The sequence below is a fragment of the Oncorhynchus nerka genome, linkage group LG24, assembly GCF_034236695.1.
Source record: "Oncorhynchus nerka isolate Pitt River linkage group LG24, Oner_Uvic_2.0, whole genome shotgun sequence".
Classification (NCBI taxonomy): Eukaryota; Metazoa; Chordata; class Actinopteri; order Salmoniformes; family Salmonidae; genus Oncorhynchus; species Oncorhynchus nerka.
This window is the reverse complement of record NC_088419.1, coordinates 93,621,977-93,649,626: the sequence shown is the minus strand read 5'-3', so window position 1 is coordinate 93,649,626 and position 27,650 is coordinate 93,621,977. Positions and strand designations below refer to the sequence as shown.

The 27,650-nt window shown below is 43.6% G+C and overlaps 1 protein-coding gene and 1 non-coding gene across 5 annotated transcripts; both read left to right on the top strand.

The window, feature by feature from the left end:
- The first annotated feature begins 999 nt into the window (after nt 1-999).
- On the top strand, nt 1,000-23,768 carry hdlbpa (high density lipoprotein binding protein a). 4 transcript variants are annotated; one of them, XM_029649582.2, is made up of 28 exons: nt 1,000-1,106; nt 2,602-2,673; nt 6,809-6,923; nt 7,198-7,349; nt 8,154-8,369; nt 8,772-8,978; nt 9,364-9,579; nt 11,545-11,751; nt 12,112-12,219; nt 12,339-12,443; nt 12,940-13,018; nt 13,178-13,317; nt 13,407-13,511; nt 13,973-14,086; nt 14,341-14,427; nt 14,566-14,697; nt 14,878-15,096; nt 16,469-16,690; nt 16,978-17,196; nt 18,723-18,879; nt 19,185-19,345; nt 19,499-19,603; nt 19,783-19,917; nt 20,139-20,282; nt 20,504-20,683; nt 21,122-21,238; nt 21,729-21,890; nt 22,162-23,768. In XM_029649582.2, exons 3-28 carry the CDS (start codon nt 6,848-6,850, stop codon nt 22,255-22,257), a joined length of 3,861 nt encoding a protein of 1,286 aa, XP_029505442.1. In that variant the 5' UTR covers nt 1,000-1,106; nt 2,602-2,673; nt 6,809-6,847; the 3' UTR covers nt 22,258-23,768. The 4 variants fall into 4 exon arrangements, with proteins under 4 accessions (XP_029505442.1, XP_029505445.1, XP_029505443.1 ...); XM_029649585.2 differs by having other exon boundaries at nt 1,001-1,106; nt 11,548-11,751; nt 21,729-21,881; XM_029649583.2 differs by having other exon boundaries at nt 1,001-1,106; nt 11,548-11,751.
- Nucleotides 23,769-26,453: 2,685 nt separating this feature from the next.
- trnap-ugg (transfer RNA proline (anticodon UGG)) lies at nt 26,454-26,525 on the top strand. The gene has a single exon. It is a non-coding gene; the product is annotated as a tRNA-Pro (tRNA).
- Nucleotides 26,526-27,650: the final 1,125 nt, after the last annotated feature.

The window sequence follows — 27,650 nt, the reverse complement described above, 5'->3', positions numbered from 1 at the left end:
TGTAATCAGATTACTTTACTGAGTCTGGGTAATCCAAAAATGGTGTTACTGATTACTTGAACAGGTAACTAGTAACATATTACATTTAGAAAGTAACCGACTCAACCCTGTATATAAAATGGACATATCTATTTTAATACAGACTAGCTCAAATTGTCATTGAAAATTGGCTACCAAATGGATCATAATTTTCTGGTAAAAAAAGTGGTTGTGCAAAAACACACGTTCGCACCCCTATTTTGGAAGTGGGATGCAGCCCACTTGCTCCATTGCTAATGCGCCGATAATTGTCAATACTTATTTATCAGAAAGTATCTGTCCAAAAGGTTTATTCGTCATTCATTCATTTATCCTTCATTTATAATGGCGTATTTATAAGGAAATGTGAATGAGTTGGACTATCAAAAATAGATATTCATTTTAAAGCACAGATATGTAAAGTTTAAAAAAAGTAAAATGCATACGTGTACATTTGATTATACTAAAGGCGTCATCGAGTGCTTCATTGAATCCTATAGCCACATCATCGACCGAGAACTGGGGGTTAACTATCTGCGACAGAGCAACAACAATGTAACAACTGGTTTAAAACGACACATCGGTGGCTACAATGTTGCAAAACACATGAAATGTCAGCTGAGAATACTTGTTACAGTCACTCATCGCATTTTCGGCTACAGTTACCGCATCAGGAATAGCGACAAAAAAAACCCCTGAATTGTAGCTACTCGGGGTTTATGAAACGTCATCTTTCGTCAAGAGTTTAATCATGTGTGTTTGATTTCTCAAGCTGTAGCATTTAAAAATAATAATAATTCGGTATAAAACTGAAACATTTTCAGATATATACACCACACGATCAAATCATAATCAAATGTAGTCATAGTGAAAGTGTTACAATGAAAATATACAATTTTTTCCCTTCTTCTCACTGTATGACAAATCTGTGATCTGTAATCAGAGGCTCTTTGGCGTGACGTTAGAGGATAGGATTGGAGGGTGGTGCAGGTATATAGCCCTCCTTCGGCCTACACTTCCACCTTCTCGCCAGTGGAGTTTCAGCACAGCTTCTGCACCACCCAGGGCAGACGAGAACATAAACACGAGTAAGTAGCTAAGAAATTGTTTCACAATGTAACGTGTACGAGGAACATTAAAGACGATGTGCTCATTATTACTGTCGACATTTAGCCAATTTGGAGGGGCTGATAGTTTTGTCGAGGACGCAGTGAAATATTATCACTGTCTAAAAAAAAAAATGTGCTCTGGCCTGAGTCGACTCCATGTCATTTCTGCCCTTGTTCGGCTGCCTTAATGCCTACGTGGACTTTGTGTAGCTTTTATTGTGGATGCTAACGTTTCCGTATTAAAATGGGAGAATATATGTAGCTATAATTTTATTTTTAGATTTAAAAAAAAGAAATAACATGTAAGACCTTAACACTGGTCTCGATTTCATGTTTTTAAAAATATTTTATTACATTTTTAATGAGTTTCACTGGTGAAACTGGTTGTTAAGCCTCCGGAGCTAGTTAGCCGCTTAGCACTGCAGCTACGTGTCATTACCGCGGACGGTCCAAGTTTTATACCAGTTTTATTACCGAGGAAACTAATGCAACGACACAAAGTTTTTCAGTACAAGTAATGTCTCGCAAACCCAAAACGCAATAGGGCGTTTACATTTTATCTTTTTTTTTTTTTACTGGAATGCGATTTTTATTTTTTTTACATATATATATATATATTTTATAATACTTCGCAAATAACGTTTTTTATTTCGATATGTTTTATGTTAAATCGTCCATTTGTCGACGCAGTTACTAGCCGTGGTGGTGGGAACCAGGGAATATTGGCTTATCTATTTAACATGTATTTGGTCGGTTAGCTAGCTACCTTATATATATTCCATCTGTTGTCGTGTTATAGTCTGTCACATTTTCCACATCGTTTGATTTTTTTTTAACTAGGTAGTTATGTATTTTTGTTTTGTTTTTGGTTCAACGCTAGCCAGCTAACTAGCTATTTTTTTTGCTAGCTTGTGAATGAGGGAGAGAAGTAGGCCAGTGGGCTAGCTAACGTTAGCTAGCTATGTCTTGTTTAGCTTTTCAGCTGCAAAACACCAACACGTTAAATCTATCACGGTTGACGAACTAGGGTGAAAGTTCAATAAATGCCTGTTTATATGAATGAGGCTAATTTAGCATTAGATTTTAAAGGCCAAATTTAATGGAGTCTGTGGTCCTCACTGGAATAGGTATCAACGTACACCTCATTAGGCTAATATTACAAAGCTGGCCAAGTCTAGTAGTAGAATATAATACTTCCCAATGGTCTAATATCAAACAACATGTTTTAAAAAAAATCGTTATTTCTAAACTACATTTTACCTTCAAGCAAGTAGGCCCAGATTTGTATGCTAGCTACTTCTATAGGGGGATCCCTCCAGCCATTAATTAGATGTCAAAGCTTGGTTTAACCCCCACCCCATAAATCCTCACATTTGAATATACCACTTAAAACACTGGACATTCAATGAATAGATTATCACCTGACTGTCTGTTGCGAAACCAGTATGTTTTATTTATTTATTGTGCTTTTCAGGCAAAAGCTGGCAGGCTGACACGAACAGGCAGCTTTACAGGACGGATTATCTGGTAACTGACCATTTAGCTGGTAAGAAGTGACACTACTCTAAGCTCTTAATTATAGCCATGCTGCAGTCCCTTCTAACCTGCAGTTTTCAAATGGAAGGCAGTGGAATAGATGGCCTTGTTGGCCACATCCACTGGCTCGGTAATGAAAGATCCGAAGCTGACAATTTACTTTTTGAATACTAGATGGGGTGGGGGGGGTGGCAGGCTATATATTATTGGGTCAATCACAAACCAGATGCTTGTCAGATTTATCTGGATTTCATTGCTATACTTTGAAACAGTGTATACAGTACCAGTCAAGTAGGTGAACACACCTACTAATTCCAGGGTTTTTCCTTTCGTTTAACTATTTTCTACATTGTAGAATAATAGTGATGATGTCAAAACTATGAAATAACACATATGGAAGCATGTAGTGACCAAAATAGTGTTAAACAACAAAATATATTTGATATTCTTCTAAGTAGCCACCCTTTGCCTTGATGACAGCTTTGCACACTCTTGGTATTCTCTCAACTAGCTTCATGACATTTCAATTAACAGGTGTACCTTAAGTTACTTTGTGGAATTTCTTTCCTTAATAATGCATTTGTGTCAATCAGTTGTGTTGTGACAAGGTAGGGGTGGTGTACAGAAGATATCCCTATTTCTTAAAAGACCAAGTCCATATTATGGCAAGAACAGCTCAAATAAAGCAAAGAGAAACAACAGTCCATCATTACTTTAAGACATGGGGGTCAGTCAATCTGGAAAATCTCAAGAACTTTGACAGTTTCTTCAAGTGCAGTTGCAAAAACCATCAAGCGCCATGATGAAACTGGCTCTCATGAGGACTGCCACAGGAAAAGGAAGACCCAGAGTTACCTCTGCTGCAGAGGATCAGTTCATTAGAGTTACCAGCCTCAGAAATTGCAGCCCAAATAAATGCTTCACAGACTTCAAGTAACAGACAGATATCAACATCAACTGTTCAGAGGAGACTACGTGAATCAGGCCTTCGTGGTTGAATTGCTGCAAAGAAACCGCAACTAAATGACACCAATAAGACGAGACTTGCTTGTGCCAAGAAACACGAGCAAAGGACATCTGTCCTTTGGTCAGTCCAAATTTGAGCTTTTTGGTTCCAACCGCTGTGTCTTTGTGAGATGCAGAGTCGGTGAATGGATGATCTCCATATGTGTGTTTCCTACCGTGAAGCATGGAGGAGGAAGTGTGGGTGCTTTGCTGGTGACACTCTGGGATTTTTACTTAGAATTCAAGGCGTGCTTAACCAGCATGGCTACCACAGCGTTCTGCAGCTATACGCCATCCCATCTGGTTTGCGCTTCGTGGGACTATCACTTTTTTCTCTCAGGACAATAACACAAAACACCTCCAGGCTGTGTAAGGGTTATTTGACCAAGGAGAGTGATGGAGTGCTGCATCAGATGACCTGGCCTCCACAATCACCTGACCTACACTAAATTTAAATGTTTTGGATGAGTTGGACTACAGAGTGACGAAAGCAGCCAAGAAGTGCTCGGCATGTGTTGAACTTCAAGACTGAAAAAGCATTCCTCGTGAAGCTGGTTGAGAGTGTGCTTAGCTGTCATCCAGACAATAGGAGAAGGGGGGTGTAAATGATTCCATTTGTTATTTCATAGCTTTGTCTTCACTATTCTACAATGTAAAAAATAATAATTAAGAAACCCTTCAATGAATACATGGCCAAACTTTTGACTGGTACTGTATAACTTTCTCAAATAATCTTTCTAGAGAAGGCTTGAAACACTTCAGTAGTCTACTTTGTGATATCTTTTCAACGTTTTACATTTTTCGTGCAAGGCTGTTTTTCTTGCTCCATGTTAAACCAGTATGGCTTTCCTGGGCTGGCCTGTATGTAGTTCACTGTGCTGTCGCACCACTGATTCGGCCTGCTCAGCCTTAAAGATGCCTAGCCTAGGAGGAAGAGGCCCCTTAAAGGGTACTGCTCTGGAAAGCATGTGAAAACAGCTGTACTAACGCCATGCTAAGGATCCCAGGCACCACCTCCACTGACTGTGCTGTGCTTTTTAAAAATGTTACCTTTTTATTTTACTAATTTACTTATTAAGTCAGTTAAGAACAAATTCTTATTTTCAATGACTGCCTAGGAACAGTGGGTTAACTGCCTGTTCAGGGGCAGAACGACAGATTTGTACCTTGTCAGCTCGGGGAGTCGAACTTGCAACCTTTTGGTTACTAGTCCAACACTCTAACCACTAGGCTACCCTGCCGCCCCATACTAACGCCATGCTAAGGATCCCAGGCACCACCTCCACTGACTGTGCTGTGTGTCAGTACAAAATATAATTACTAGATTGGATCTTCCCATTCAAGTAGATGTTCTGTGATTGGTTTGATTCTATTTTGATGGAAAGAAGTCCCCGCCCCCCACCCCACTGCTTCTCATTCATTTGAAGCAAAACAATTTTGCAGTTTGCAGAGGAATAGTCTAGTGAATGTTCTCAGGGGTCACCCCCCCACCCCCCCCCCCCCCCTTTGCCAAATCCTAACCATTAGTGGGAAAAGTACAAAACTGCCCCAAGAGGAATGTCTTGGGACAACTTCACCCTACACCTAGCGCATGTGCTAAGGGTCCAGTCTGATCTACTTGGTTAGGACCTGGGAAGGGGGAAGCTGATCCTAGATCTGTACCTAGGGGAAGCTCCAGTGGGTGGATGAACTGAACGGGTCAGTGGGGAAATCCTCTTAACCTTGGAAAGCTCATTCACCCAGCTTAGAAAGGCCTGGGCCAACAACTCAACTTAGTTGTACAAATCAATGTATGTATGAAATGCTAACTTTACAAGCACTTAAACCAACAGTGCAGTTCATGAAGTATTAAGAAAATATTTATGAAATATAGTAAAAAGAAAAGTAACACGATAAAATAAGAGGCTATATACGAGGGTTACCGGTACCTAGTCAATGTGCGGGGGGTACAGGGTAGTCGAGGTAATTTGTTCATGTAGGTGGTGAAGTTTACCCTAGGTACAGATCTAGGATCCACTTCCCCTCCCCCTAGCCCAGAGGCAGGCAGATGTCAATTTTGATTAGTTTCCATCTTACTGTCCAGATGAATTGCATGCAGCTGGCAATACACTCATATCTCACGTGGACAGGTTTAAACATAGGACTTTCTCCAGTTAAGCTGTAATGGTGTCAATTTCCTCCTTAACTAGACATTTAAAAGGGGGGGTAAAATATACATTCTTTGTGTAAAACACAATTTTCCATCACCGTGATAAAGTGGCTAATGCCTAGGAATGCTAGTTCCGGATGTTGTCTATCGCGGTCAGCCAATCAGGTTGCAGCAGTCTGTTTACCTTTTGCTGAACGTAGGGCGCAGCATCAGGAAGTAGCATTAGCCACTAACATGGTGGCGGAAATGGCGTTTCATTAAGAAAGTACACCTTTTCCAATATTTTATTTTTCCTTCTTGCCATTTAAATCTAGTTAAGGAGGAAATCGACACTTTTGCAACCTGAATGGAGAACTATTATTATTATTTTTAAAGGTACAAACCGGTCCATTGGCTGTGTTGCTTGCTGCGTACAATGCGTTTTGGACGGTAAATTGAAACCATCCACACCAGATTAATATCGCTATCAGCTGGCCTTTATGTTCACCCCCAACCCTAACCTTAACATTTAGTGTGGAAAATGCTGAACTGAACAGAGATCAGTGTGTAGTGTCAACATCAATGAGTCAGTTTTGTCCTCTTGGTTATGCTAAATTTGCCTAATCGGTGCACTAAAGCCAATTTGTCAAGCCATTCAAAGAAAGTGTTGACGTGTGAAATAGGTAATAGCTAGAACATAGATTATCCCTCCTGGAAAGGCATGGCTTCTTTTGATAACGGTAGATAAGACAGTGGGGCCTAGCATCAAAGTCCATTCAAGCTGATTAAATGTGTTTTTGTACTACTATATATTTAACCCTTAACTATAAGTGGGTTTTATTTGTTTTCGTGGTTTATTGTATTTTCTAGCCATGAGACAAGGCTTTTATAAAGACATCAATGATTTGAATAATCTTTCCCTTTTTGAGTCTGTCATGTCTTCGCTATGCAGGCTTTTTTTAAATTTTATTTTTAAACCCTGATTTAACGATGTCCTCTTTTCCTTTACTAGTGACACACTCGTACTCCGTGTAAACGTGGGATTTCGACCATGAGCTCAGTCGCTGTACTTACGCAGGAAAGCTTCAACGAGCATCGCTCTGGGCTCGTTGCAGAGCAGGCAGGTGGTGAGTTGGTTTTTATTTGTTCCTCTGGGTAGAGTAGTCTGGCCTTCAGTTATCAACTATAGAGGGTAGTGCGAACGGCCCAGTACATCACTGGGGCCAAGCTGCCTGCCATCCAGGACCTCTACACAAGGTGGTGTCAGAGGAAGGCCGTATACCTAAACACAACTCATGTCTTGTTGCTTAACTGATAATGTACCTGTCATTTATCAGAAACTCTTAGTCAGTGAGGTGTTTTAAAATATATGGTGGCTTGTTTCTAATGGTTCTGACACAGGGTCTAGTTCTGCTGGAGATGAGGAGGCCCCAGCCTACAAGGATGCCTTCCCTCCGCTGCCTGAGAAGGCTGCTTCACCCGAGGGGACCCAGGAACCAGTCAATGCCTGGACCTCCAAGATCCGGCCCCTCAAATCCTCTGTCATCACCCAGGTAGCTACGCCCCTCTGTCGTCGCCCAGGTAGCTACGCCCCTCTGTCGTCGCCCAGGTAGCTACGCCCCTCTGTCGTCGACCAGGTAGCCGCGCCCCTCTGTCGTCGCCCAGGTAGCCGCGCCCCTCTGTCGTCGCCCAGGTAGCCGCGCCCCTCTGTCGTCGCCCAGGTAGCCGCGCCCCTCTGTCGTCGCCCAGGTAGCCGCGCCCCTCTGTCGTCGCCCAGGTCGCCCAGGTAGCCGCGCCCTCTGTCGTCGCCCAGGTAGCCGCGCCTCTGTCGTCGCCAGGTAGCGCCCCTCTGTCGTCGCCCAGGTAGCCGCGCCCCTCTGTCGTCGCCCAGGTAGCCGCGCCCCTCTGTCGTCGCCCAGGTAGCCGCGCCCCTCTGTCGTCGCCCAGGTAGCCGCGCCCCTCTGTCGTCGCCCAGGTAGCCGCGCCCCTCTGTCGTCGCCCAGGTAGCTGCAGCGTTTACGCAATACTTTGTTGCATTGGAGGAGTAAGAAACTGTTGCTGTAGCAAATGGTATCCCTAATTCCATATAGTGTACTACTATTGACCAGAGCCCATAGAGCTGTGGTCTAAAGTAGTGCACTATGTAGGGAATAGGGATACCATTTGGGACACGACGCAATGTTTGTTGTAGGGAATATCTCTTCCTTCTGCCTTTGGTAAACCTGGGTGTGTAGACCTTTAAAACAAGTCTATTCAAACATGTGATAATTTGTAAGTCGCTCTGGATAAGAGCGTCTGCTAAATGACTTAAATGTAAATGTGATGTTTGCTCTCTGCTAACTTATGACTCTCGCTAGGTTTTCCACGTTCCTCTGGAAGAGCGCAAGTACAAGGACATCAACCAGTTCGGTGAAGGAGATCAGGCGAAGGTCTGTGTGGACATCATGCATAAGACTGGAGCCCACCTGGAACTCTCCATGGCTAAAGACCAGGGCCTGTCCATCATGGTGTCTGGGAAACTGGACGCAGTGATGAAAGCCCGCAAGGAGATTGTGTCCCGACTGCAGACTCAGGTCAGTGTAGATGGGATGAGTTCACGTTTAGCCCTTATTTGGCTGTTGTTATTCATTATAACAATGTAGGTTACAGAGTATATATCAGAGATGCATTTAGACTGATCCTTTGTGATTTTTCCCAATTGTTGTACTATTAGTGTGTGGTTTTGAGGCCCACCACCTCATGACTCCCTGGGGGAAAAAAGTGTCAATTCTTACTGAGTGGACTATCATGGCTAAATACATAAAAATTAAATGAGTCATCCCATTTCAATATGAATTCATGCACGGTTACTGAAGTTAATCGAAGGTGACTACTTTTATTTATTTACCTTTGTGGTAATATTAACTTAGGTTTATAAGCCTATTTTCCTTCATGTTGCTTTTAAAATATATATATATATTTATTTTTTTCACCAGGCTTCAGCTACTGTGGCAATCCCCAAAGAACACCATCGCTTTGTCATCGGCAAGAATGGGGAGAAGCTGCAGGAGTTGGAGCTCAAGACTGCCACCAAGATCCAGATTCCAAGACCAGATGACCCCAGCAACCATATCAAGATCTCTGGCACCAAGGAGGGCCTGGAGAAGGCCAAGCACGAGATTCTGCTCATCTCTGCCGAGCAGGTAGCCAACCTGGTGTCGTATCAGTTACCTAGCGATCGCTCTAGTGTCATCGTCTAGAACTACTCTCCACTCGCTAAGTTAACTATCCCATAATGACCTCTTTTTAACTCTCTATGGAATCCTTTGCGGCACAACATTTTTCTACTTCAGGTCATATCTGTTACCTTTTTTAATCTAAAACGATCTTTTTATAATTTCTGCCATTGAAGGTAACCACCCCACTTAATGAACATGCCCCTATAGCACTAACGCTAGCCTCGCTGTTATTACACTGCCATGAACACTGTTCGGAAGCGAGCTCAGTTCAGTTTGTGAAATGTTATATCAGTCCGAAGTGTTGGACAACCTAACTGACAACTGTCTGCTCTCTGTCCCCCCTCCCCAGGACAAGCGTGCTGTGGAGAGGGTGAACATCGACAAGGTGTTCCACCCCTTCATCACTGGTGCCTACAACAAGCTGGTGGCAGATATGATGCAGGAGACGGGAGCCCGCATCAACGTCCCCCCACCCAGCGTCAATAAGACGGAGATCGTCATTACTGGGGAGAAAGAGCAGGTGGCCCTTGCTGTGGCTATGATCAAGAAGATTTATGAGGGGAAGGTGTGTAGGTCTATGCTCTGTCCTCTTTAACAGCATTTTTAATATGAAATGTTACGGTCCCTCCGAACCTGCTTCATGACAAATATTACTATTGCTATGATGGTGATTGGAGGGAAGGTACAGTTGAAGTCAGTTTATATACACTTAGGTTGGAGTCATTATCTCGATTTTCAACCACTCCACACACGTCTTGTTAACAAACTATAGTTTTGGTGAGGGCATCTACTTTGTGCATGACACAAGTCATTTTTCCAACAATTGTTTACAGACAAATTATTTCACTTATAAATCACTGTTAGGTTGACTGTGCCTTTAAACAGCTTGGAAAATTCCAGACAGTGATGTCATGGCTTTAGAAGCTTCTGATAGGCTAATTGACATACATTGAGTCAATTGGAGGTGGCTGGTTCATCCTTGGGAGCAATTTCCAAATGCCTGAAGGTACCACGTTCATCTGTACAAACTATAGTACGCAAGTATAAACACCATGGGACCACGCAGCCGTCATACCACTCAGGAAGGAGATGTGTTCTGTCTCCTAGAGATGAACGTACTGTACTTTGGTGCGAAAAGTGCAAATAAATCCCAGAACAACAGCAAAGGACCTTGTGAAGATGATGGAGGAAACAGGTACAAAAGTATCTATATCCACAGTAAAACGAGTCCTATATCGACATAACCTGAAAGGCTGCTCAGCAAGGAAGCCACTGCTCCAAAACCGCCATTAAAAAAATCCAGATGACTGTTTGCAACTGCACATGGGGACAAAGATTGTACTTTTTGGAGAAATGTCCTCTAGTCTGAAACAAAAATAGAACTGTTTGGCCATAATGACCATCGTTATGTTTGGAGGAAATGGGGAGGCTTGCAAGCCGAAGAACACCATCCCAACCGTGAAGCACAGGGGTGGCAGCATCATGTTGTAGGGGTGCTTTGCTGCAGGAGGGACTGGTGCACTTCACTTAATTTTCCTCTCTCGTGATGCCATCTATTATGTGGATATATTGAAGCAACATCATAAGAAATAAGTCAGTAAGTTAAAGCTTGGTCGCAAATGGGTCTTCCAAGCACTGAAAAAGCGTGTGAGCAAGGAGGCCTAAAAATCCTGACAGTTACACCAGCTCTGTCAGGAGGAATGGGCTGAAATTCACCCAATTTATTGTGGGAAGCTTGTGGAAGGCCACCTGAAATGTTTGCCTAAAGTTTAAACAATTTTAAGGCAATGCTACCAAATATTGAGTGTATGTAAACTTCTGACCCACTGGGAATGTGATGAAATAAATTAAAGCTGAAATAAATTATTCTCTATTCTGACATTTCACATTCTTAAAATAAAGTGGTGATCCTAACTGAACTAAGATAGGGAATTTTTACTAGGATTAAATGTCAGGAATTGTGAAACTTGGTTTAAATGTATGCAAACTTCAGACTTCAACTGTTATGTCCTGCTAGCTAAAATTGTGCTAAACAGGAATGATTGAGTTTAACATCTACTGTATCTTGCCTATGCTGCTCTGTACCATCACTCATTCATATATCCTTATGTACATATTCCTTATCCCCTTACACTGTGTATAAGACAGTAGTTTTGGAATTGTTAGTTAGATTACTTGTTGGTTATCACTGCATTGTCGGAACTAGAAGCACAAGCATTTCGCTACACTCGCATTAACATCTGCTAACCATGTGTATGTGACAAATAAGATTTGATTTGAATTGTTGTCATGGGTACCAGGAAGTGACTTTAGTTGTCTCGGTAATCTGAGGTCTTGTGAAGGTTCCTACTAGTGTCAGTGGCACGACTGCAGTCTTAGACTGTGTCTCTCTTTCTTTTCGGTCTTGACATTTTATTCGAATTGGGATCAATACATATTCAAAATGTTATATTTGTAACAGTCAAATGCAAGAAGTTACACTTTATCTTTACACTAATTTCCAGTGCTTTTTATCACCCTTTTCTCCCAGCAGAAAAATGCCACCACCATCGCGGTAGAGGTGAAGAAATCTCAGCACAAGTACGTGATCGGCCCCAAGGGAAACACCCTGCAGGAGATCCTGGAGAAAACTGGCGTCTCGGTCGAGATCCCACCCCCAGACAGCAACTCGGAGACAGTCATCCTGCGCGGGGAGCCAGACCGGCTGGGTCAGGCTCTCACTGAAGTTTACGCCAAGGTAGATATGTTACACATTGCAACACACAGTACGTACTATACAAGGCCTCACTGAAGTTGGGGCCGTGGTAGATATACATTACACCTATACGCAGCACCTTTCACACGTCCTGGGCCTGGCATTCACTGACGTTTAGTCCAAGGTAGATGCGTTTATTTTTTTTACTTGCAATGTGAATGAGTTTTTTTTTTTAACCTTCCTTAGTTGAATGTACTGATTTGTAAGTAGCTCTCCTATAATGATAAATGACTAACGTGTGAATCATATAGCACCTTTTCAGGGCCTCTGGTCCAAGAGGATGTCCCATGACCTCAATGGGTTCTCGGTTCCTAAACGTGACCTTGTTTGTGTGTTTCCCAGGCCAACAGCTATACTGTATCCTCAGTCGTAGCTCCTTCCTGGCTTCATCGATTCATCATCGGCAAGAAGGGGCAGAACCTGGCCAAGATTACCCAGCAAATGCCCAAGGTGTGTGGGGTGTGTGTGTGGGGTGTGTGTGTGGGGCGTGTGTGTGTGGGGGGGGCGTGTGTTTGTTCCAGAGTGGGATGTAGCTCACGGTCACTTGGTGTTTTCTCTGTGTATTGCAGGTGCACATTGAGTTCACTGAGGGCGAGGATAAGATCACCCTGGAAGGCCCCACCAAAGACATGCAGATGGTGCAGAGTCAAATGGAAGCCATCGTCACTGACCTGGTAAAGACCGTCCGAATTAGACGGACCAGGCTAGCCTCGTCCACTCCCAAGTAGACTGACCGGGCTAGCCTCGTCCACTCCCAAGTAGACTGACCGGGCTAGCCTCGTCCACTCCCAAGTAGACTGACCGGGCTAGCCTCGACCGCTCCAAGCAGACGGACCGGGCTAGCCTCGACCGCTCCAAGCAGACGGTCCGGGCTAGCCTCGACCGCTCCAAGCAGACGGACCGGGCTAGCCTCGACCGCTCCAAGCAGACATCCGTTTACCAAAACCCAGATTTAGCCTATTAGATTACTGGGCTAAAGCGCATTCAATGGAGAGTCTCTCCCTTGAGCTTTAGCGTTGTAGTTAAAGAGTTAGACTTAATCTCAGTCTAGGCCTAGTTTGTTTCATTGTCCCCACGACAGACTGTAAACTACACTGGTTTCCTTGGTTTTAGGACTTGGTAGTTAAACATGGCATCAAATGAATGATTGTATTTCCTTTCCCCTTCTAGGTGAGCCGCATGGATTATTTGGAGATTAGTGTGGACCCCAGATTCCACAGACACCTGATTGGGAAGGGTGGTGCCAACAGTAAGTATCATTTTTATTATTTTTTTTAAAGCAAAGCAGGGGTTGGTTTGAGAAGTGGGGCGAGTAAAGATGTTAAATACAAAGATACACACAAATGTATTTTAAGCTATTTGGCGTATTACTAAATTGTGGTTAACTTTATTCTCCTGCCCTGTTCAGTAAACCGCATCAAAGATCTGCACAAGGTGTCTGTGCGTATCCCCCCTGACAACGAGAAGAGCCACCTGATCCGCATCGAGGGAGATCCCCAGGGGGTTCAGGAAGCCAGTAAGGAGCTGCTTGAGCTAGCGTCGCGCATGGTGAGTATCACGATTACTCTCCCTCTCTCGTCACCATAAATGTCCCCGTGGGAGTTGTCCCCTCAACCTTTCGTCTCTCTCTCTTGCAGGAGAACGAGCGTACAAAGGACCTGATCATTGAACAGCGTTTTCACAGAGCCATCATTGGCCAAAAAGGGGAGAAGATTAAGGACGTTCGTGACAAGTTCCCTGAGGTGAGTCACAAACCACGTTGCCGTGGCAACGCACCCGATGACGCCGTAGACCGTGGCTCAGTAAGACTTCAGTCAGCAAGGCTGGATTTACACAGGCAGCACAATTCTGCTCTTTGGCCCAATTATTAAGAGCAGAATATATATATATTATATTTTATGGCTCAAAAGACCAATTAGTGGGAGGGGGGTGGGGGCTCAGAATCGGGCTGCCTGATTTTTAAACGCAGCCATGACGATCATGTGTGCCAGATCCATATATTTAGACTAGCTGTACATGTATGGCTCTGGTAAATGCTATAAAATGCTTCAGTGTATACAGCTATAACATTTTGCTGTATAATTACAGGAAATAACGATGTTAAATTTGGTTAGGATGAGCACTTAAAATATATATTTTATGAGAAGGTATATATTTAAAGTTTTCCAAGCTGTGCATAAAGTAGTAATGTGTCGATTTGCAGGTCATCATCAACTTCCCAGACCCGGCAGCGAAGAGTGACATCGTTCAGTTGCGTGGCCCAAGAAATGAGGTGGAGAAATGCTCCAAGTTCATGGCGAAGATGGTTGCTGACATGGTATGTAGATCATGAAACAAAACGTCTAAAACGATCGAACTCTCTAGGTTTTAACTTTAATTTAAAAAAAAATTTTTTTACACATTGCATGAGGTTAGTGTAATTGTTAAGTACATTTGGCTTTCAAGACAATGTGCTGGTGAAGTACTTCATTTGAGTCGGTATGATTTGATAGCTCTTTCCTTAAGTGTATTGAACATGTCAAATCTTGCTTTGCTGTTTTATCTATGATTTGATTTTGTATTTTTTTTCAGGTGGAGAATGGCTTCTTTCTCTCAGTTCCCATCTTCAAACAATTTCACAAGAACATTATTGGGAAAGGTGGCGCCAACATCAAGAAGGTATATTCTCATTCAATTAAGATTATGAATTTAAACTTAGTTTGGGGGACAGTTCTTTCACAATTTCAGGTTTTTTTTTTTTTTAAATAAGGGGGAGGAAATGGTATTGCCTGACAAAGTAATTCCTTCCTTTTCCAGATTCGTGAGGAAACGAACACCCGGATTGACCTGCCTGCCGAGAACAGCAACTCTGAGATGATCGTCATCACCGGCAAGAAGGAAAACTGTGAGGCCGCAAGAATCCGCATCCTGTCTATCCAGAAAGAACTGGTAACTTACTGACTTTTCTCAGGACGATTGCCTTCTAAGATGGCCTGTGTTCTTCTTCTATGGCAATACCGATAAGGATAGAATGTTCGTACGTTTCTAATTTCTCTCTCCTTACGAAACCATGTTTCCATTCTGTGCCCAATGAACGACATATGCCGCGATTGTGTCCCTCCCACCCAGGCAAACATTACAGAGATGGAGGTGTCCATCCCCTCAAAGCTGCACAACTCCCTGATTGGCTCTAAGGGCCGTTTCGTCCGTTCCATCATGGAAGAGTGTGGCGGCGTCCATATCCACTTCCCCACCGAGGGCTCCGGCATCGACACGGTCACCATCAGGGGCCCTGCTGAGGAGGTGGAGAAGGCGAAGAAACAGCTGCTCTCTCTGGCCCAGGATAAGGTTTGAGCCGGTTATCTTATTTAGGCTTTACTTATCAGTAGGTTGAGGACCAGGTTAGTTTTTCTATGTTCATTTTGGCTATGGTTGTCATGAGAGTTGGGTTCAGTTTCAGGAAGTAAACTGAAATTCCCTATTTTCCTTCACTAAAAAGCAATTGAAATAGAATTCATCCCAACTAGGGTGACCACATTTTAAAATGCCCAAATACGGGATGATTTTGAAGTGCAAAATTTGGTGATGCAGAAATGAGACAAATTTGGGAATCTTTAGCCACAGTAATAATTCTGGTTGGTCTCAAGGAATGTAAAACTGGTAGGATTTTTTTTTTTTTAACGGGGTTGAGACGCAAGTATGTTGAATGAGCAACTACTGCTCATTGAGAGCCTACCAAGTGTGGTGAAATGACCTCTTTGTCTAATAAGGCTACAGCTACTTAGGCCTACTTACTATGGTAGTTATTTGTTTGAAGCACACTTTTTGTAAGTAGTTAGCAGTCCTCCAAGTTTAGCTGGAATTTAGCCCAAAAGGGATTCGACAAATGTGATTGGTTGACGATATGACGTTGGTCTACGTGTCATCTTGCACTGCCCAGAATATCAGATCTCAATGACGATTGGACAAGTGTTAAACCTCACCAGCACCACGTCCTTAAGATATATCTGGTCATAAGCACAACATGACCGCAGCCGATACCGGTTGGAATGTCTGAATGAAATACGGGACATATGGCCTTGTTAAAAACCCTCTCTGGCCCTGGGACACACGGCCACAAACTTTAGAGAGAAACTCTCCAGCCCAGCAGAGGCTACCATCCCCTGGCGTTGTTAGGGGGTTGCCAAGGGCCCTTCTAGAACACTCCCCTGCCTGTGATTGGCTGACCTGGTCTGTGAAGGGGTCTCAAACCCCCAATAGTCGGTTCTATAGTTGGACACAGAGGTCCAGAGAGACAACGGGTCAGAACTCTGCACCGCCTCAACACAACTCAATACTGGACCCTTCCTGAACAACCTAACTGTTAGTGGTTGGATGACCATAAACCACTGTACACTACCTCACTCAGTCTCTTCTTCGTGTTCCCTTATGATGATTATCAGTCCTCTAACAGGAACTCTGGGACAGTTGCACCTATAATTGAAACCGACACCTCAGACAATTTATTTGATAAAAAAATAGTAAATAATTTGGTTAAACACCAGCACATAATTGTTTTGTAGGGGGATAAAGAGCCAAAATGCAAGACTGTCCCGGTACAATCTGGGACGTGGTCACCCTAATCCCAAACCTGGTCGTCGGTCCATGTACACTTTTTAAAAGAAGTAAACTGAACTAACCAGCTCCACCATTATGTTTCCCCTCTCTCTCTTTCCCTTAGCAAACCAAGAGTCACACGGCTGAGCTGAAGGCCAAGCCAGAGTACCATAAGTTCCTGATCGGTAAAGGAGGCGGCAACATCCGTAAAGTACGTGACAGTACTGGAGCCAGGATTATCTTCCCGACACCTGACGACGAGGACCAGGAGCTGATCACCGTGGTGGGGACAGAGGAGGCCGTCAGAGAGGCCCAGAAGGAACTGGAGGAACTCATCAAGAGCTTGGTAAAGACCTTATTAATTTATTTTTTATCAATACATTTTGTTGATTTGATTAGTCAATTTCTCCTATTTTTTTTTTCCCCTATCAAAAGATTCTCCTGACAGCATTGTTTTGTATTGATGTTACGTACTTGTGTTTTCAGCAGAATCAAACTCTCCTGTGTATTTGAGTCATTTTTAAAAGTGTAAGGAAACTGTCATTTTGATACTGACCCCAAACTTTAGATTATACACTCAGTGTGTTTTTTGTTTGACACATTTTGAATATTAAACCCCTTGTCATCCCTCAGGATAACGTGGTGGAGGATGTAATGAATGTGGACCCCAAGCACCACCGGTACTTTGTGGCTCGCCGTGGGCAGGTGCTTAGGGACATCGCTGATGAATACGGTGGCGTGATGGTGAGCTTCCCCAGGAGCGGTGCCAACAGCGACAAGGTCACTCTGAAGGGAGCCAAAGACTGCGTGGAGGCAGCCAAGAAACGCATGCTGGAGATCATCGAGGACCTGGTGAGTTCACAGGGCTTTACTGACGATTTTTTTTTTATTTTATTTTTGATTTTATTATTTTTTTTCCCCACTGGAGACTTACCTCAGTGTTTTACCGAAAAGGGCTGTCCTTTTGACTCCACTTCCACGGCCCAGCTCCAGTCTCTCTCAAGGCCATGGCCTCCGAGGACCTGCTCTTAACTGGGGCCAAAACCTGACCACTAGTACTTTTCAGCTGGCATTTACACTGAAATTGTTGTATTTAGATTTTTGTTCAGAGTTACAGTTCAATATAAGGAAATCTGCCGATTGACATAAAATTAATTAGGACCTAACCTATCGATTTCACATGACTGGGAATAGATATGCATGTATTTTTTTAAAGTAGCGTTGTGGATCAGAACCAGTCAGTTTCTGGTGGGACCACCATTTGCATCATGCAGCGCAACACATCTCCTTCATCAGGCTGATTGTGGAATGTTCCACTCTTCAATGGTTGTACAGTTGCTGGATATTGTCAGGAATTGGAACACGCTCTCGTCCATTTCGATCCAGAGCATCCCAAACATGCTCAATGGGGTGACATGTCTGCTGAGTATGCAGGCAATGGAAGAACTGGGACAATTATAGCTCCCAGGAATTGTGTACAGATCCTTTGAGACTGGGGCCGTGCATTATCATGCTGAAACATGAGGTGATGGCAGTGGATGAATGACACGACAATGAGCCTCAGGATCTCGTCATGGTATCTCTGTGCATTGTGTTGGTTGTCTGTAGCTTATGCCTGCACATACCATAACCCCACTGCCACCATGGGACACTCTGTTAACAGACCGCTCGCCCACACGACACCATACGTGTGGTCTGCGTTTGCGAGGCCTGTTGGACGTACTGCCAACTTCTCTAAAAACGAGTTTGAAGGCGGGTTTATGGTAGAGAAATGAACATTCGATTCTCTGACAACAGCTCTGGTGGACGTTCCTGCAGTCAGCATGCCAATTGCGCACGACATCAACTTGACATCGGTGGCATTGTGTGATTTTTAAACTGCACATTTTTAAAGTGGTCTTTTATTGTCCCTGGCACAAGGTGCACCTATGTAATGACCATGTTTTAATCAGCTTCTTGATAAGCCACACCTATCAGGTGGATGGATTATCTTGGCAAAGGAGAAATGTTAACCTACAGGGATGTAAACAAATTAATGCACAGAATTTGAGGAGCTTTTTGTGCGTAAGGAAAACAATTGTTTTTAATATATTTTCAGTATGGGTTAATACCTCAGAAAGCAACAGTCTTGATGCAGAGGTTGTTGATTGTGTTCGCCACAGGTCTTTGGTGTCACTCCTGATGGGAACACAGTCACACTAGATTTAACATAACACTGGTGAGGGGGGAGTCTCAGGCGGGACTGCCTCAAAAGACTCGTCCCCTGGGACATAAGGACGCATCAATCTTTTAGTCTCGTTCACCCAGTACCATGATGCCCATGTCATAACTAGCCTGTCCTCTCTGATTGGCTAACGGTCCTCCTCCTCTGTCTCCAGGATGCCCAGGTGACCATGGAGTGTGTGATTCCTCAGAAGTTCCACCGTTCCATCATGGGACCCAAAGGTTCCCGTATCCAGGGCATCACCAGGGACCACAACGTGCAGATTAAATTCCCTGAGCGAGTGGACGGCCCGGGGAAAGGAGGGCCAGCGGGTAAAGCACCCTGTTGTTCTCGGGCAGTAATTCAGAGTCCGAGGAGTGATGATATGGGATCAGTTTTGACTAGTTTTAAGATCAGCACTCAAGACTTTACAGGCAATGACTGATGTATGGTTTTTATCTACTTAATTTTTCTTTGTTTAGTGTAAGACATTCTGGATAAGAGCGCCTGCTACATGACCTAAATGTAATGATCCTAGATTGTTAAGAGATGTCTCTCTCTCTCTCGAAGGTTGTTTTGAAGCAAGTCTTTCAGATTTCTGCTTTTCCAACTTGCCTGGTTCATTCTCTCTAATCAGCTCCTCCGGCCGAGGCTGCAGTGCAGGAGAATGGAGAGGCTAACGGAGAGATGGTTGAAGAGCCTGCAGCACCTGTGGATCCCACTGCACCGAAGAAGTGTGACGTCATCGTGCTTTCTGGCCGCAAGGAGCGATGCGAGGCTGCTGTGGAGGCACTCAAGGTCATTCCTCTTCTTGAACATTTTGAAATTGTCTGTGTGTACTGTCAGTAAACTCTCTTTACGGAGGTTATATGTGACTCGTATAGAGCAGTTTTTTCTTTTTTTTTTTCTCCATGTGTAGTTCAACTTTTTTCCACTGCCTTTCTTCCTCAGGCTTTGGTCCCTGTCACCACTGAAGTGGAAGTCTCTTTTGAGCTTCACCGTTACATTATTGGCCAGAAAGGAAGTGGAATTCGTAAGATGATGGATGAGTTTGAGGTACGTAAGAGTAGTTTCATTGTCACTTAAAAAAAAAAAAAAATATATATATATTTTTTTTGTTAGTGGAGTAGCTGAAATGGGACTCATTCAGGATACAGTCTCTTCTGTCTGGATGTTTGATTCAACATGAATGGTTTTTAAATCATAATTTTTTTTACTATTGCCTCCACCTCCAGGTTAATATTCAAGTGCCTGCTCCTGAGCTGCAGTCCGACATAATCTCCATTACTGGCTTGGCCAATCACCTGGACCGCGCTAAGGAGGGTCTCCTGGAGCGCGTTAAAGAGCTGACTGCTGAGCAGGAGGATCGGGTATGTGTTACTCTCTTCGCTGCTCTTCATCTCAGAACCACAGTATTAAAACGTGTTGGACTGCAAGTCAATCACAGGTTACATAGTCTGGTGTCGTATCTGTCTGTTGCCGAGTCATTGTTATGGAATCTGGCGTTCGGCCCCCAAACCGGCTGTAAGACCAGGCGAACGAGTGACATGGTTCTGACTGGGGATGTTTTGTACTCGTCATTCGTTTGCAGTCCCTCAGGAGCTTCAAGTTGACCATCACTGTGGATCCTAAGTATCACCCCAAGATCATTGGCCGTAAGGGGGCCATAATAACCAACATCCGCACAGAACACGACGTCAACATCCAGTTCCCAGACAAGAACGACGACAACCAGGTACAGCGTCTGTGGTCAAGTCTTCTGTCCTCAAGACACTTGTCCTTTGCAAAAAAAAAGCATTGGTGAAAGTCAGGAGATTGGTCTTGGATCTCCTCCAATGGGGGGGGGGGGGGGTTTATGCAAGTAATTGAGGAAATGCTCATTGAGAGAGCCTTCAACTTGATGTTTCCCTCATGTAATTTCTATAGTCCTGACATGTATACACCCCCCCCCACCAGGACCAGATCACCATCACTGGGTATGAGCACAAGGCTACAGCTGCCAGGGATGCCATCCAGGCCATCGTGGACGAGCTGGAGGAGATGATCTCCGAGGATATCACCCTGGACGCCCGCGTCCACGCCCGTATCATCGGGGCCCGTGGCAAGGGCATCCGCAAGATCATGGATGAGTTCAAGGTGAGGAGGGGGGTGGCCTTTATCAGTGGGCTAGTTTCCCTGATACATAAAGTCCAGTCTTGGACTCAAACGTATACTCCATGAAAATTGTCTATTGAAATGGGATTTTAGTCCAGGGCGAGCTCGTCTGTCTTGGGTAAGGTTGTGAGAACAGATCTTACAGGATGGTCTTGCCTTGTCCCTTTGGATTCTGGGAATCCATTCAACGTATTCCGTCTGTACATTCTGTTTGATGCGTTTCAGTATTCATATAAAAATGCCCCCTCTTTGGCTTCATTTGAAATGGACAAAAGACAAGAATTGATCAATTAAAAAAAATATATATATATATATTTAATGTATTTATTAAATGCTATTTTTGTTTCTGGCGGAACGTCACATAGGACCTCCATTTTAAATGGCCAGATAACATGATCAGTTTCTCTTCCTGTTTTTTAGGTGGATCTGAGATTCCCCCAGCCCGGAGCTGCTGACCCCAATCAGGTGTTTGTAACTGGTCGTCCTGAGCTGGTGGACGAAGCCATCGACCACCTCCTCAACCTGGAAGAGGAATATGTGAGTACTCTTATCGAAGTGGTGCAGGGTGAATTCACCCCTAAATACTGATCCTGGGTCTCCTCCCCCACCCCCACACACTAATGGGTAAGGTTAGGATTTCAGGAAGGGAAGCTGATTCTTGATCTGTACTTAGGGGAAACTGGGCTTTGAAAGCCATTTTGGGCATCCTCCATTGACTTAATCCTCTTGGCCCTTGGTGTCCACCACGGCTCTCCGTATCCTCCGTGATGAGTTGTATTGTACCGTTTTCTTTTTTTCTTCTGTCTGGTCAATGTTTAGTCTTTATTGGTCAGTTTTATTGATTGACCTGTATCATTGACAAAGCATTTACCTAGACCCCCCCACCTCTCCCCAAGGTAATCTTTGGTTCTTCATTTGACTGTTGAACACACTTTCTGATTCCCTTTGAATGTAGAGTACCTTCAAGACCCCCCCCCCCCCGCCCCATTTTATCATATAGCGTTTTTAAAATCAAACCTGTTTTCAGATGGCTGACGTGAATGAGAATGAATCTAAGATGACGTACATGAAGCCCACTGGTGACCGCGGTGCGTCCTCGATGGATGAGGGAGGACGAGAGCGAGGCTCCTCCAAAGGCTTCGTGGTGAGGGAGGCACCGTGGCAAACTGGCAGTGAGAAGGTGAGAGAGGTGATGAATCTTTTATTTTATTTTCTCTTTTGACAAATCTGACCCATTTTACTTTTTTTTTTTTTTGTGCTAGCCTGGTCCCGTATCTGTTTGTACTGTCTTACCATACTTTTTCCTGTGGTCATTGTATTTAGCACAGATCTGGGATCCAGGCTACATTTGTGTATTGTCCTTATTATAAAAAAAAAAATCATTGTTTTTGAATGCAGTCATTCGATGATCACTGACATGTACTTGTTTTTGCTCTCGCTCTGTCTCTTTCTCTCTCCAGGCCCCAGACATGAGCAGTTCAGAGGACTTCCCCAGCTTTGGGGCTCCTGTGGCGGCCACCAACAAGGCTTCTCCCTGGGGACCCAAGCGCTTCTGAGCAGAGCTGTGCTGCTACGAAGGAGACAAGACGGCCCTCACCTCCACCTGACGACACAATCTTCCCCGCCATCGCCTGCCCCAACCCTACGGACCTGGACTGACCGCTGACCCCCTCCCCCACAGAAGTCTCTGCAGTCCTGGAAATGTTTCATGCTTCTCTCTTCTGTCTACATAACTTGGTTTGCCTTTTTGTAGATTTTACAGTGTAGTCTGAAATGCTTTCAACCAAACTGTATTTGGACCTGTAACTTAAGCTTTGTGTCTTCTTGCATTCAGTAATGGGTCTTTCTGTAACAAAAAAAACAAAACAAATTATACTTATTATAAGAAACATTGCTGGGTTGTTGGGTTATGTCTATATTCAGGTAGACGTTCAGTGTTTTACGAGACTTGACATTTCATAATGATTTGAAATGTGTTACCAAATCCAAAGCTGTTAAGGGAACCCAAGCAACGCTTCTTAGGTTTACTGAGCTGCCCCTTAGTTGCCTTTGCAGGGTGTGTGGGGCTGGGGGGAGGGAGGGAGTTGACTTACCTCTGGCGACATGTTAACGCATGTCTGTCCATTTTCAGCTTTTCATTTGAAGTGAAGAAGCTTTGACCAGCTGTCTGTTTTCAACTACTCTCCTCGTGGAACTGTGTACGTCATCTCATTCAGGTCTCAGTCTTATTGCTGCATCTGAGTGGTTCTGTCCTCCAGTCTTTCATCCTGTCTGCTTGTTACTGTGCTTGTGAGGTGTATGGCCAGGTAGTGATGTGTTGTAATCATGCAGCCTTATTAATTTGTAACTTTTTTTGTTTTTGGAGGGGTGATTCACTACAGATATACTATTTCACACACTCTCTCTCAAACTGCCAGATGCTTTTGGATTGTATTGTATTGTAATCATCCTACTGCAACACTAGAGCTCCAGAAGTTTCAATACCCTACACACTAACTGTTAAAGTTCCATACTTGTTCCATACTGTAGTTTTTTTTTTTTGTGACATTTTGAAAATGGAAGTTTTTAACTCTACTCATGGCTTTTGGAAGCAAAAGAGCAGACCATTCTGTGCCAATGAACTGTCTTCTGTCTAGTGATGTTACTCATCCAGCTACCTACCCGGGGTCAGTGTCCAGTCCCTTTTTTGTCTTCCAGTTGCTATGCAGATTGTTCTGTAACCATAGCAATGGCCCTCTTATCAGCCTTAGCTCTAGAGTGATATAAACCAGACCCCAGAGGTGATGTCACAGTCCCGAGGAGATCAGGAGGTGTACAGTACAATGCTGTGGATAAAATGTTCAATCGTCTCATTCAGTTCATGGCAGTGGGTGGTTAATTTTTTTCTTCCTTCTCCCCGGTGATGCACACTTCCTGAAAGATATGACGTCATTGTCTAATCCTGGTCTATATCATTCTAGCCTTATATGAAAGATTATGCAAAAACCATTACAAGAAGAAGTGAAACAAATATGGATGACACTGGAAATGAAATTGTCCAAAAAGTCAATAAAAATTGAAAATGGTATTCTTTTTGAGTTGAACATGTAGCTAGCTACTTTATCTAGAGTTTAGGCTGCATGAGAACCTGACCCCCCCCCCCCCCTCCCCCAGTTGCAAGATGAGGTCGACTACTGGTAATTGTACTTGTTTTGAGCTGCATTTAAAGTGCACCAGAATAGGAAACTTACATGGGGAGAGCGAGAGAGCACAGAGCAGAACCACATGGCCGAGAGAGAGCAGGAGATTAAGGCAGAGGGTCTGACATGCCATGCCTGGAGTAGAGGGCACAAGACCTGAAAGGGATGGAGGTGCTTCATCGATGGCTTATGTTCTGTAAGGAATACAAACTCCTAGCTAGGTAAGAGTAGGCTTATGTCCTGTAAGGAATACAAACTCCTAGCTAGGTAAGAGTAGGCTATGGGTATGAGTACTATACACTCCTAGCTAAGAGTAGGCTATGGGTATGAGTACTATACACTCCTAGCTAAGAGTAGGCTATGGGTATGAGTACTATACACTCCTAGCTAGGTAAGAGTAGGGTATGAGTACTATACACTCCTAGCTAGGTAAGAGTAGGCTATGGGTATGAGTACTATACATTTACAATGCATTTTTTGGTTGTCATTTAGCAGATTCTCTTTTCCAGATCTTAAGATGGCTTGGTGGAAAACAGACTACGTGGACACCTCTTGAAATAAGTGGATTTGTCTTTCAGCTACACCCATTTGCTGACAGGTGTATAAAATCGAGCATGCATTCTCCATAGAAAAACATTGGCAGTAGAAGGGGCTGTACTGACGAGATCAATGGTGTTCAACGTGGCACCGTCATAGGATGCCACCTTTCCGACAAGTCAGTTCATCAAATATCTGTCCTGCTCCACTAAGTGCTGTTATTGTCAAGTGGAAACTTCTAGGAGCGGCTGGGGTGGCAGGGTAGCCTAGTGGTTAGAGCGTTGGACTAGTAACCGGAAGGTTGCAAGTTCAACCCCCCCGAGCTGACAAGGTACAAATCTGTCGTTCTGCCCCTGGACAGGCAGTTAACCCACTGTTCCTAGGGTATCATTGAAAATAAGAATTTGTTCTTAACTGACTTGCCTAGTTAAATAAAGGTAAAATAAAAATCTGAGAATTGGTAGTGGTAGGCCACACAAGCTCACAGCCCCCGGTAGCGTGTAAAAATCATCTGTACTCTGTTGCAACACACTACCGAGTTCCAAACTACCTCTGGAAGCTATGTCAGCAAAATAAATGTTCACCAAGAGCTTCATGAAATGGGTTTCCATGGCCGAGCAGGCACGCACAAGCTTAAGATCACCATGTGCAATACCAAGCCTGGGCTGGAGTGTTGTGAAGCTCGCCGCCATTGGACTCTGGAGCAGTGGAAACACGTTCTCTGGAGTGATGAATCACACTTTACCATCTGGCTGTCCGACGGAAGAATCTTTGGCGGATGCCAGGAGATCACTACCTGCCCTAATGCATAGTGTTAACTGTAAAGTTTGGCGGAGGAGGAATAACGGTCTGGGGCTGTTTTTCATGGTTCGGGCTATGCCCCTTAGTTCCAGTGAAGATAAATCTTTAATGCTACAGCATGCAATTACATTGTAGATGATTCTGTGCTTCCAACTTTGTGGCAACAGTTTGAGGAAGGCCGTTTCCTGTTACCAGCATTGAAGTGATTAGATTGCTGTATTTGGCGGGTGTGATCAATACAATTTGATATGAGGTGAACGTCCAGCGTACTTAACACTTCCTGCACCGGAAGCTGACAAAGTAAAACTGTCTGCCTGGAGTCACAGACATGAAATGGTAGGTGAATGTGTAACACATGGTATATCATCATCATCATAATAATGTTATATTAATTGTAGTGTAACCCCGGAGTGAATATTTCAGAAGCCGGAGTTGATAACGAGCCAGCCAAGTGTTAGTTACTAGCTAACTAAAGAGTAAAAACCTGTTCTTATACTGTAATGCATGTAACTAGCTAGCAAAAGACAACTTACTAGCGAATGCAACTGCATTTTGCCACCAGAGAGCCGTGAAGCACAACGCATTCATCATCTTCTTATCTTGATAGCTAGTTATCAAGTTAGCCTCGGCCCCATTTCACGTTGAAACAAATATACGCGATGAAAACCTGTGACAGAGGCTACTAGCAAGTAGCTATAAATATAATTAAAAAGCACAACTCGGTCACTTCAAAGCTAGCAGAGAACAAAGCCAAATGTTATGTAATTATTTATATAATGTAACAAAACACAGAACAATGACACAGATATTTCACCGAATGTATAAATGTGAAGCATCCGGTTGTTCTACTCACTACCAAATATGGTGGTGAGAGGAAGCCCAGTGACCGGCAGTGGGAGAAAATGGAGCGAGATGGATTTTGGCCGACTTTTTTGGCAAATTTTCTCATCGATGAAATATTTCATACATGTCAATACAGTTTTCTGTTTCCAAAACTAAAATCTGTAAGGAACTGAGTGAACCTGCGTTGTTTAGAGAGGGCGATTTGAGTAATTGCACCCGCCCACTTCACAGAGTAGGCGTTCCCTAACGGAAATGTGCAAAAAAGGCTTCTCTCTGCCCACGAGCAGTAATTTGCTTCCGTTAAAAATGACAGGCAGTTGTCTATCTTGGATTAGCTCTAAGTATCTGGTTGTAATGTGTTATTGACCTTTTTAGCCTACTGAGGTTGTATTGGCTCGTTGGTCTAGGGGTATGATTCTCGCTTTGGGTGCGAGAGGTCCCGGGTTCAAATCCCGGACGAGCCCAACATTTTGAAGCTCAACGGTACATTGAAAATCAACATTTTTGAAGAGATTATACTATTTAGCTAGCTATTATGCTAAGGGACTCCCTAAAAACACGCCACTTTGATACAGCTGCAACCGGAAGTTACTTATTTGTAGCAGATTAGGAGAGCATTTTCCATAATCAATCAATGTATTTATAAATCCCATTTTACATCAGCCGATGTCAGAAACAAAGCCTAAAACCCCAAACTGCAAGCAATGCAGATTTTTTGAAGCACTGTGGCAAGGAAAAACTCCCCAGAAAGGCAGGAACCAGGAAGAAACCTAGTTAGGAACCAGGCTCTGAGGGGTGGCCAGTGGTCTTCTGGCTGTGCTGGGTGGAGATTACAACAGTACATGGCCAAGATGTTCAAACGTTCATAGATGACCAGCATGGTAAAATAATAATAATCACAGTGGTTGTAGAGGGTGCAACAGGTCAGCACCTCAGGAGTAAATGTCAGTTGGCTTTTCATAGCCCCTTTCCTGACCTTAACCTAATTCTCCTAACCTGCTATGTTAATTATCCTAATCTGCTGCGTAAATTCTCCTAATATCGGAATGTGTTTTTATGGAATCTCATGATACTAAGACTATGCGAATTACTATTGCGGAGACAACCTCTGCACACATTCAACTGGGAACATTCTCGTCAGATCTCATGCGTTGGTGGTATGGTGGTCAGCATGTATAGCCGAAAACAGACATTTTGGTGACCTTATTTTGACCTTTTCTGCTGATTTTTGAGACGCGGTTTGATCCCACGCGAACCCGCAGCAGCAGTGACCCGGGTTTCAATTCCCAACCAACGCAACTGAATTCCAACTTAAAGACACACTCCAGCTATTTAAAAAAAAAAATATATTATTATTTTTTTTTTTTGCACTTTTCTGGTTGAAAAACAATATTTCAAGTGGAAATACACTAAAGTACACACACTTGTGCTATGTCATGATACCTTGACCACCTATTGAGATGTGCATTTTGTTAAAGCTGCACTATGCAGAAATCGCTCTGCCATCTAAACTGCTGTAAAATAGATTTTCCATAACAAAAAATATTGTATTGTCAGCTGTTTTGAAACTGGTGCACAAAAAACGAAAA